Source organism: Chiloscyllium plagiosum, unplaced genomic scaffold, assembly GCF_037043375.1.
Source record: "Chiloscyllium plagiosum isolate Xiang-an unplaced genomic scaffold, Cpla_swu_hap1 HiC_scaffold_9, whole genome shotgun sequence".
Lineage (NCBI taxonomy): Eukaryota > Metazoa > Chordata > Chondrichthyes > Orectolobiformes > Hemiscylliidae > Chiloscyllium > Chiloscyllium plagiosum.
Genome location: NW_028270147.1, coordinates 106,271,657 through 106,283,316, shown reverse-complemented (window position 1 = coordinate 106,283,316; position 11,660 = coordinate 106,271,657). Strand labels below are relative to the sequence as shown.

Sequence of the window (11,660 nt, the reverse complement as noted above, 5' to 3'; positions counted from 1 at the left end):
CACTGAGTGCCAACTGCAGGAGATAGGCTGCCCTGTATTTATACTGGTGCTAATTGATATCACTTTGTTCTGTTGTGCTATTAGAGTCATAGAGATGTACAGCACAGAGACAGAACCTTCAGTCCACCTCGTCCATGCTGACCAGATATCCCAACGCAATCTCGTTCCACTTGCCAATGCTGAGGATCTGGGTTAAGCTCGCTCATTTCTCAGTCTGAAGCTTCCTTCTTTCAACCTGAGAAATACGTTACTTTTACAACCAACAAATGTGACTTTAATGCTGGAATCTGTTTTGAAGATTAATGGGCTCAATGGTTTGATTCAACGAGGTAAGATATGAAATACCTGTGACACTTGTTGTAATCCAGTCTTCTCTAACCAATCTCTTCAGGGGCCTGGATGAGTGTGAGGAGATTGGGTTGAGATGGAACTACCCACAGACTCAAGTCAAAAGAAGCAAAGCAAGAAGGACAAGTGGATCGAATACAAGAGAGCACATTGTGAGGGAAAACCAATTATTCCCAAAGGAGAGAGTGACAACATTGAATTGCTTCTGGTGTCATCCTCTGTGCCCTAACATTTCACAGAGCCAGCTCCACATCCTTCCATCGGCTTTGTCATTGAGAGTCAACGGTTCCCTTCCCACAGCCCTTTTTAAAATGCCCTGCCCCAGGGAATCACTCAGACAGAAAATATTTCACCTTTTCTGGGAAGGTTGGAGAAATATTGGATGTCGATGAGCTGCTTTCTCAGCCTTCAGGGTCTGACAGAAGGATGTGTGTAGTCTGTGGATTTTGGAGACAGATCACTGAGATATTCCTCACTCCCATCAAACCCTGCCTTTATCCTGACATCAGTTTCCATTCTTCAATATAAAGTACCCCCACCAGTTTCAGACGGGATGTTTCATACTCAGCCCCCATTCCTCACATTGGAATCAAGAACCAAACTTGCCCCATCTCAGGATTGCCCTCTGAATGTGGTGTCAGTGTGTTAATGCTGTGTTTGAATGATAGAGCCACAGTGGAATCTGGGACTGGATCCAAGGGGTTTCTGAGCCACCAGCAGCCTCCCCGCTGTGTGAGGGTCTGTTTGCATAAGATTTCAGCCCCATGGTTCCCACTGATACGAGAACCATGGAGTGTGATTGCTGGAGCCACGTGTGGATTGAGGAACACAACAGTCAGGACAATGAGCTGCTCTGGAATCCACCATGAGCGCTGGATGGTTGTCACTGAGATGGCCCAGGGGCTACAGAATATTACAGCAGAAAGTGGAACCAGTTTATCATTGACTGTCCTCCCCAGCGGTGACTCCCAGACTGAACATTCTCAATCTGACCCCAGGGACACACGGAGCAATTCCATCTCATTTGAAGAGTAAAGAAAACCCAGGTCTAATTTATGGAATATTTATTTCCCAAGCCCTGTGGAATTGTTATTCTGAGTTCCAAGATTCTGCTGATCATATTGATCAATAGAGTGTCCCAAGTGGCCCTGATCTGAATTGCTTGGCTCAGGATCTTGCTGTCCCTGATGGATGGGTTGGTGTGAAGGGGGAATTGCCATCAGAACATTTTGTACCAGGGATGGATCATGTCATTATAGGGGGTGACATGGTGGCTCAGTGGTTAGCACTGCTGCCTCATAGTTCCAGGGACCTGGGTTCAATCCCTGCCTCAGGCAAATATATATGTGGATTTTGCACATTCTCTCCAAATACAAATCAAATGCTGCAAGGAATATTTACTTTGCAAACCCTGTGGTATCGTTATTCTGGGTAGCAAGATCCTGCTGGTCAAATGCGAACTGAACTGCTTGGCTCAGGATCTTGCTGTGCTGAAAGGATGTGTCGGTGTTCAGGGGAATTCCCATCAGATTATTGTGTTCCCCATTGCCCCCTCTATTCTCCTCTTCCTGCTCCATACCTGTGGGTGTGGGGCTTTTCACTTCATACACCTATCCTTGAGGACTCAGCTGTGGCCATTTCCAAAGCACACACAAGACAGAGACTGAATCATCTTCATCTTTATTCCCTTTTCCAGATTGACATTGACAGAAAACAGACTGAAATTAACAGCCCAGACAGAGGAAGCTGCACAAATTCACAGCCACAATGGAGCTTGAGGAAAACACTTGTGGAGATTTTCTCAATAACATGAGAATCCTGTCCCTTTAAACAGTGACAAAACCTTAAATTGGAACTGGCGGCTGAGCAGGAAGGAGATCTGGTTTACTGAAACAGAGACTTCTGAGGTTCACATTGTTTTTGTACAGCTGACAGTCTTCAGCATCTTCGAGAGGTTTTACTTGACATCGCAAGTTAACACTGTCCCCATCAAACACATCCAGGTCAGGGAAAGCATGGGGCTAGATAAAGTGTAAGTTTTTCTCTACACTATCCCAATGACCTGCCTTAACCCCTGAAGCTCAGAAATGTCTCTGAGCCAGTCCTGAGAAGGAAGAGAGTTGAAATTCAGTGCTGACAATGACCTTTGCCCTGCCAGCTCAGCGCTGTTCTATTTAAAGTTGTGTCTCCTCTGTGGACTGTCTTGAACACTCTACACACATTCTGATCTCCTGATGCTCTTGCTGAGGGGAGAGGGGAGGGTCACGTGGGTGAGGGCACAGGAGAAGCGAGCGTTGGACTCCCAGTCAGACCCAGAGAGGGTCAGCAGGCTGCTGACACTGTAGGTGTTGTCCGAAGCTCGCAGGTAGTTGCTGGTCTGAACCCCGTCCGAAATGACTACACCGTCCTTCTTCCACTGCACCTCCAGCTCATCGGGATAGAAGTGATTGGCAAGGCACACCAGGGTGGCAGTGCCCTTGGCATTGACCTGCTCTGGGGAGGGGGGCAGCAGGGTCAGCTTGGGCTGAGAGTTCTCACGGCCTGAAAGACAAGAGAAACAATTTTAATCCCTGCTTTTTGAAGGTACATCAACTCTCTGAACATTAACTGGTAAAACATTTCAACATTTGTATCCAGTACCTAGTATACCTGACAAAAGCACTGGCATTTTAAAAATTGCTTTTTGGGACGTGTACAGCACTGGCAGAGCCAGTTGCTGCCCATTCCTAACTGTCCCTGAGAAGGTGATGGTGATGCAGCAGAAAGAGAAGGGACAGTCCTGGACCATCATTTAAGGAATGAATGTGGGCACCTGAAAGGGCTATCAATGGGGGAGCATTTTAGTGACAGTGATCGGAACTCAGTGAGATTGAGAGTAGGGATGGAAATGGAGAACCATGGAGCAAGTGTAAAAGTTTTCATTTGGGAACAAACCATTTTACCGAACTGCGTGGTAATTTGATATAAGAGTACTGGAACCATCGACTTGATGGGAGATCAGTGACAGGGCAGTGGGAGGCCTCCAAGGATGAGACAGAGACAGAGATCGTTCAGAATCTTTTCCCAAAAGAGTAAGAGTGGCATTCCCAAAGAGAGAGTCTCAGCAAAGATGTGAAACTATCGATATGATGTGGAGGCTCTGGTGTCCGACTGGGGTGGACATGTTCAGGAGTCACATTACACCAGGTTACAGTCCAACAGATTAATTTAAAATCATGAGCTTTTGAAACGCTGCTCCTTCTTCAGGTGAAGCGACTTCAGTGCTGAAGGAACAGTGCTCTGAAAGCTTGTGATTTGAAATAAGCCTGTTGGACTATAGCCTGGTGTCATGTGACTTCTGACCTCAAATGAAGCCCAGTTAGAGCACAGTGAGAGAACTGTGTGCAGTTCTGGTCACCACATTGCAGGAAGGATGTGATCCCCCTAGAGATGGGGACAGTGGAGGATTTTGTCAGGAATGAGGAGTATTAGCTTTGAGGAATGATTGGTTTGGCTAGGACTGGTTTCTTTGGAACACAGGAGGCTGAGGGGAGCTTTGATCGAGGTGTGTAAAATGATGAGGGGTCTGGATCGAGTGGGTAAGAAGGACTGATTTCCATCAGCACAGAGGGCAATAACCATGGGGAGAGATTGAAATGAATTGGGGGCAGGGTTAGAGGGGAATTGAGGAGTAATTGTTTTCACCCAGTGGCTGGTGGGATCAGGACCTCACGAGCTGAAAGGGTGAGTGTGGCAGAAACCCTCATCACATTGAAAAAACACTTGGATATTCACTTGAAACACCAAAGCCTCCAGAACTATGGAGCAAGAGCTGGTATGTGGGGTGGAGCTCGACACCTCTTTAACAAACCTCCGATCACTCACAGCTCGGGAGAACTTTATGTAAGAACACTGGAGCAGAGTTGGATCAGCACACTTCAGGAAGGAGTCACGTTGGGTGTCCATGTAGAAGGTTCTAGATTTTGTTTCAAATCTTCCAGCTCAGCACTGGGGTAAAGTCAAGGGTGAGGCTGCAAAGAGTATCAGTGTCTTGGGATCAGACAGTGTCATTGCTCTTAATGATCCCATGTTCCCTGGAAGATGGAAGCATGCATCCGATGGGCAAGGGTCAGGTTCAGGAGACTCCAACCTCAAAGAAAGACTTGCATTTATGTTGCACCTGCCTCCACCTAAGGATGTCGCAGTGGCTCTTTCCACCAGACTGTGCTCAGCAAGATCCCAGAGAGCTGGGTGACAATGAGTCGAAGATCAGGTTTTTAGTGATGCTAATTAAGGAATCAATATTGACCAGGACACCAGGGGAAACAGTCCTGCTGTCTGTCTAATAGGGCCATGGAATGGCATCTCTGATATCTGAAAGGCTCCCAGTGCATCAAAAGAGAGACTTGTATGTCAGGCTCTCCCAAAGCATTTACAGAGAGTGAGGGACTTGTCTGAACACTGGTCACTGTTTAATGCAGAAAAAATAATTTGTACATAGCAATATCGCGCAATCGTAAATGAGATTATGAGCATGTTCAGTGATGTTTCAGGGATGAATATTGACCTGAAGTCAACCCAAAGAGAAAGCAAATGGGTTCACTTGCACAGAACGTGAGAAAATGAAAGGCACAGGAGAAGGTGGGATTCGTGGTTAGTGATGGGTTTGATTGTTACCAGAAAATAAAAGGAAGGATCAGAATTTGTGAATCTCATATTGTAACAAGGCAATACAGAAGTGCAGGGGAACTTGACAGTAGAAATAACTTAAAGTCTTTGTATGAAGCATTCGGAATAAGGTAGACAGAATGATGCCACAAATTGAGGTTCCCAAGGACTTTAAAATCATTAAAGTGACGCAGGGCTCAGGAGAGGTTAATAAAGTTCCCAGAATAATTAATAGGACATAGATTATGGAAAGGGTCAGAAAATTAATTTTAGGCACAGTGCATAAGGGGACAACTATGAAAAGGAGGGCAGTCAATGCAGGACTGAGGGTGTTGTACCTGAATGCAGGGAGTATCCGAAATGAGGTAAATGAGCTTGTAGCGCAGATTGGAATTGTCAGGTATGATGTTTTGAGTATCACAGAGATGTGGCTGTAAGGGGTTGAGGGCTGGGAATGAAATACTCAAGGATGCACATCCGATTGACAGGACATGCTGATGGGCAGGTGGGGGTGGGGTTACCTTCTTGGTAAGAAATGAAATAAGATCAATAACAAGAAGGGATTTAGAGTTGAAATGCATTCAATCTGTGTGGGTAGAGTTGAGGAGTTGCAAGGGAGAAAGAGCATGATGAGAACTTTGCACAGCTCCCCCCAGCAGTCGTCAGGATATGAGGAACAAAATAAATCAGGAGATAGAGAAGGATGTAATAAAGGCCCTGCTACAATAGTCATTAGGGACTTCAATATGCAGGTAGACTGGAAAATTAAGTTGTTTGGGGATGTCAAGGGAAAGAATTAATGGAATGTCTATGAGATGGTTTTTGGAGCAGCTTGTGGTAGAGTTCACTATGGAACAGGCAATTCTGGATTCGGTGATGTTTAATGAAGCAGACCTGATTAGGGAACTTAGGGTGAAGGAATCCCTTGGGGGCATTGACCGTAATATGACAGAATTCACCCTGCAGTTTGTGACAGAGAATCTGGAGTTAGAGGTACCAGTAATGCAATTAACTTAAGGTAACTACATAGACATGAGGGAGGAGCTGGCCAGAGTTGATAAGAGAGAATGGAGCAGCAATGGCAGGGGTAATTTGGGAGGCAGAGCAGGAATCCAACCCAAGGAAGAAGAAAGATACTGAGTGGAGGCCAAGCCAACCATGGCTGATGAGGGAAGTCAGGGTCAGCATAAAAGCAAAAGAAAAAATATGCAATGTGGTGGAGATTATTGGGAAGCCAGAGGATTGGGAAGCCTTTAAAAACATCAGAGAGTAACTAAAGAAAAGTAAGGGTGGATGTGTAAATAAAATATAAGGGTAAGCGAGCTAGTAATATAAAAGAATATTGCAAGAGGTTTTCTTTAGATATATGAAAGGCAAGAGGGAGTCAATAATAGAAATTGTACCACTGGAAAAGGCAGAAGTAGTAATGGGGAACAAAGAAATGGTGGAAGAAGTGCATCGGTGAGTTAAATCAGCTTTCACAGTGGTGTGACAATGCTGCTCATTTCACAAGGTTGAGTTGTCCTTTGATGTTTTTTCAAGAGGGGTTATAAAGGCAGAGGTTCCAATTTGTCTGGGTTAGGGACTTTGCTCATGGCTAACAGATACTGCCTAAGGCAGCAGTCAGGGAAAAGGCTTTTAGGTTTTATATTAAACACTTGTCCAATAAAAGGAGAGTGGCCAGTTCTTCCAGTTTGCTGTTTTTGACAAACAGTCGGTTGGAAGCTCCTGGATAAAGAAAGCTGCTGGTGAGAAAGGTTCCCCAATTCAACATTTTCCAGTGGACTCACTGTCTGAAATTCCTCTCCTATAAGAACCCCTGTGTTTATATTTACCTTTTTGCCGAGGCTGTTGCAGCAAATTGGAACAGCTCTTTGTCAAGTTACATTTTCTCGTCAGTTGGGTTTTCAAATAGTTAAGTTATTCTAAATTTTGTTTTCTTTTGATTGTGTGTAAATAAATTCTCTTTTCCTTAAAGCTGAGTGGTTTGGCCAGTTGTATCAATCCTGGAATATCCAGGTTACATTTGCTTAACACAATTCGAAAAGGTAAGGTCTGGGCTGCATTCTCAAAATGTTTCGAAGGGTCTGGCCTGGTCCATAACAATGTCATAGAGCCCTATAGCATGGAGACAGGCCATTTGGGCCAAACTGGTCCATGCCAACCAAAATGTCCATTTACCCTAATCCTGCACTTGGCCCATATCCTTCTGAATCCTTTCCTTTGCTGTATTTGTCCAAATGCCTTTTAAATATAATTAATGTACCCACCTCAACCACTTCCCCGGCAGCTCATTCCATATGCGAACAACCCTCTGTGTAAAAAGGTTGCCCCTCAGGTTCCCTTTTATTCTTTCCCCTCTAACCTTAAACTGATGTGCTCTGGTCCATATTCACAAACCCTGGGGAAAAGACTGAGTTAATTCACACTATCCAAGCCTCTCATGATCTTATGAGGTCCTCCCTCAGTCTCCTACACTCTAAAGAAAAAAGTACTCTCCCTTTAACCCAAACCATTCAATCCTGGCAACATCCTTGCAAATTTCTTCTGCACTCTTTCCAGGTTAATAACATCCTTCCTGTAACAAGGTGACCAAAACTGAACATAATATTCCAAGTATGGCTTCACCAATGTCCTGTATAACTGCAACATAACTTCCCAACGTCTGTAGTCAATGCCCTGACTGATGAAGGGCACTGCAGAAAAAGCTCTCTTCTCTGCTCTCTTTACTGTGACTCCATTTTCAGAGAACTGCTTACCTGAATTCTAAGGACCCTCTGTTCCACTATTTACCTTAAGGCCCTATCATTCATCATGAAACTCCTACCTTTCTTTAAATTTCCCAAATACAAGACCTCACATTTATCTGTATTAAACTCTATTTGTCATTTCTCGGCCCACTTCCCCAGCTGAGCAAGGTCCTGCTGCAATTTCTGATAAATGTCCACACTGTCCACAGTGCTGCTTATTTGAGTGTCATCAGCAAACTCACTAACCATGCCTTGTACATTCTCATCCAAAACATTGATATAGATAGCAAACAGCAATGGGCCCAGCACTGACCCCTGAGGCACTCCACTAGTCACAGGCGTCCAATACAATAAGGATCCTTCCCCTATTACCCTGTGCTTTCTACCATCAAGCCAATCGTGTATCCAATTAGCCCGGTCGCCTTGGATTCCATGCAATCTAACCTTCCACAACAGCTTACCATGTGGAACCTTATCAAAGGCCTCACTGAAATCCATATAGACCACATATACCATCCTGCCCTCATCAACCTTCCTGGTCACTTCATCAAAGTACCTTAACAAATTTGTGAGGCATATTCTCCCACTCACAAACTCCGAATCAAATCCACACTTTCCAAATGCATGTGTATCTTATCTTATCAAACAACTTACCCACCACAAATGTTAAGCTTATAATTCCCAGGCATTTGTTTTTCAGCCCTTTTTGAACAATGGCACAGTCTTCGCTATCCTCCAGTCTTCTGGGACCTCACCTGTGGCTAACCATGTTACTAAAATATCAGCCAGCACACCTGATCTTCAAGAGAGTTGGGAGCAGAAGTGAGTGGAGAGGGCATCACTAAGGTGGAGGGGTTGAGGCAGCTGAAAGGTCTGAACGTGGATAAATCATTCAGACCCGATGGACTACACCCCAGAGTTCTGATGGAGATAGCGAAGGTAATTGTAGGGCCATTGGCTGTGATCTTTCAGAAATCACTGGAGTCAGGGGTGGTCCCAGAAGACTGGAAAATAGTGAATGTAACATCCATGTTTAAGAAAGGAGGGAGGCAGAGATGGGACATTATAAACCTGACTAGATTAGATTAGATTACTTACAGTGTGGAAACAGGCCCTTCGGCCCAACAAGTCCACACCGCCCCGCCGAAGCACAACCCACCCATACCCCTACCTTTACCCCTTACTTAACACTACGGACAATTTAGCATGGCCAATTCACCTGGCCTGCACATCTTTGGACTGTGGGAGGAAACTGGACCATCCGGAGGAAACCCACGCAGACATGGGGAGAATGTGCTAACTCCACACAATCAGTCGCCTGAGGCGGGAATTGAACCCGGGCATTAGAAATAAGAGCTATTTCTAATGTTCTTATTTATTAAGTAAGAGTGGGCTATCTGACCCATCGAGGATGGGGGACGTTAGTTATGAAGATAGACTGAAGAAGTTGGGACTGTCTTCCTCAGAGAAGAGAAGGCAGAGAGGAGATTTGATCGGGAAATTCAAAATCTGGAGGGGTCTGAACAGAGTAAACCAGGAGAAAATGTTCCCACCTGAGAAAGAATTGAGAGGGAGAGGCCATGGATTGGAAATAATTGGTAAAAAGAAGCAAAAGTGAGATGAAGGGAAAACATTTTCAGCCAGTGGGTGGTTAAGGTGTGGAATGCACTGCCTGAGAGTGTGGTGGAGGCAGCTTCAATTGAAACATTCTGAAGGGAATGAGAATGTTATTTGAAAAGGAACAATGTGCAGGGTGACAGGGAGAAGGCAGGAGAATGACACTCAGTGAATTGCTCATTCGGAGAGCCAGTCCAGACAGGATGGGCGGAACGGCCTCCGTGTGCACTGTAGCAATTCTGTGATTGTGTGATTGAGCAGAGTTAAAGCTGGGGGAGGTGGGAGCTCGGCGTCTCACTGTGCTGCTGCTGCTGCTGCTGCTGCTGCTGCTGCTGCTGCTGAGGTCAGTGAGATCAGAGACTGGGACAGGGAGCCAGAGCTCACATCAAACTCTGCCCCGTGTCCGTCACACTGAAACTGGCAGGAGGCTGCTCACTGATTTCACTCCATGCTGCAGGAATGGGACCACAGGCTGCAAATGGACAGAGCTCTTCCACACAGTGAGTAAAACTGACTGACTTATATCTTGCTGCTTAAAGGGGGCAATGGAACTAAAGAAATACAGCTGGACACCCTGTTAAACACAGTGCTCCCCAATCAACCATTTCATTCACCGCAGCTCCCCACTAACACCTTCAACAATTCAGCATTTGTGTTTTAGAAAGTTTCAGTATTGTAAAGGTTTACTTACTCAGTCTGAGCTTGGTTCCTTTACCAAACGTAAGCCACAGTGAGACTTCCCAGTGCAGAGGCTGGACAATAACCTCTGCTCTCTGCTTCCCTCCGTCACTCTCACTCTCTTCCTGTCTCTCTTTGTCTCTCACTTACTCTCACCTTCTTTTTGTCGTTCATGTTTTTCTGTTTTTCTCATTCTTTCTCTCTCTCTCTATCTCTCTCACTCGCTCTCTCTCTCTCTCACTCTCTCCCTGGGTTGTGTCCTGCTGTGCTCGGGCGGTTTGTGAACTTTATTTTTTGATGTTAAATCTTGCAGCTGCTCTTCGCATGTGGCCATGGAGTGTAAGAGGGAAACTTGAGGCCTTCAGTGAGCAGTGGACACCACAGAGACTGGAGTGTGCAGTGGACAGTGACAATCCCGGCATGGGGTAATTTGTTCAGTTCCATTTATCTATAAATGTGGACCTGTCAATACAGGAGGTGTATGTGTGTGTTCTTTATTATATATTAAATATATGTAATTGTGGGATGTGTCAGTACAGGAGGTGGAACTGCGTGTATTGAGGTTTTTGTATGACTCTGTATCACTGTGCCAAGGTAAGCTCTGACTTTGCATACAGTAATAATCAGCAACATCCTCATTCTGAACGTTGCTGATTGTCAGGGTGAAGTGTGTGCTGGACACTTCTCTCCCAGTGAATCGCTTGGAGACTCCTGTGAATCGAGTTGTTGCATCGTAGATCAGGAGAGAGGGTTTCTGTCCTTCCCGCTGCTGGTACCATTCAACATCATCACTAGCATCCTCACTGGATTTACAGGTGATGGTTGCAGTCTGGCCCAGTCCCATTGACAGCACCGGGGGAGACTGGGTCATGGTGATGTCCCCACTGATACCTGAGGGGTCAGAGAGAAACACAGTGAAGTCAGAACTGTCACAGAAAGAGCCTGTCAAATGAGAGATTGTTGGAGACACTGAGCTTTCCTCTGGTTTCAGCATTTTCCCTTCAATCACAAGTCAGTGGAATTGGAGTGAAATGGAGAGCAGCTAAAGATTCAAGGTGGAAGGAGAGAGATTTGTACCTGCGACACAGAATGCCAGGGGCCAGATCAGCTGGATGTGTGAAATCATGGTGTGTGCTCCTGTCCCTGTGCCTGGTTCCTGATAAACTCTCCCTTCACTGGGCTCTGCTTTATAAAGCTGCAGCCTGTGAGAGTCTGACTGGGTGTTCCTCAGTATGTAAATGACATCAGGCAGAGAGAGCCACGTCAGCCCCTCACATTGCCTGTTTTTCTGTCTCTCTCTCGTCCTTCCCTACTTCCTCCATCTCTTTTCACTTTTACCTCTTTCTCACTTTTTGCTTGAATATATTCCTGTCGCTCATTGACTTACTCCCTCTTTTTCTGATTATCTCCCTTTCTTTCTGTGTTGGTTGCTCTCTTTCCATCCCTTATCTTCCATTCCTCTCCTTCATTTATCTTTCCACCTGTTATCTCACTCATTTTCTCCTTGTACCCTCAATCTCTCATTATTCCATTGTCTCTTTGTCTCACTCCTTCCCTCTGGTCACTCTCTAACTGATCTCTATAGCAGGCGTTATTCCAGGATAATGGAACACTGAGTTT

At 45.4% G+C, this 11,660-nt stretch overlaps 1 gene segment (V, D, J or C); it reads right to left on the bottom strand.

Moving 5' to 3' along the window:
* Nucleotides 1-2,010: 2,010 nt before the first annotated feature.
* On the bottom strand, nucleotides 2,011-11,196 carry LOC148149229 (Ig kappa chain V region Mem5-like). The segment is given in 4 exon segments: nucleotides 2,011-2,889; nucleotides 10,054-10,087; nucleotides 10,633-10,931; nucleotides 11,118-11,196. Coding segments are annotated over 4 exon segments (711 nt in total).
* Between the last annotated feature and the right edge of the window lie 464 nt (nucleotides 11,197-11,660).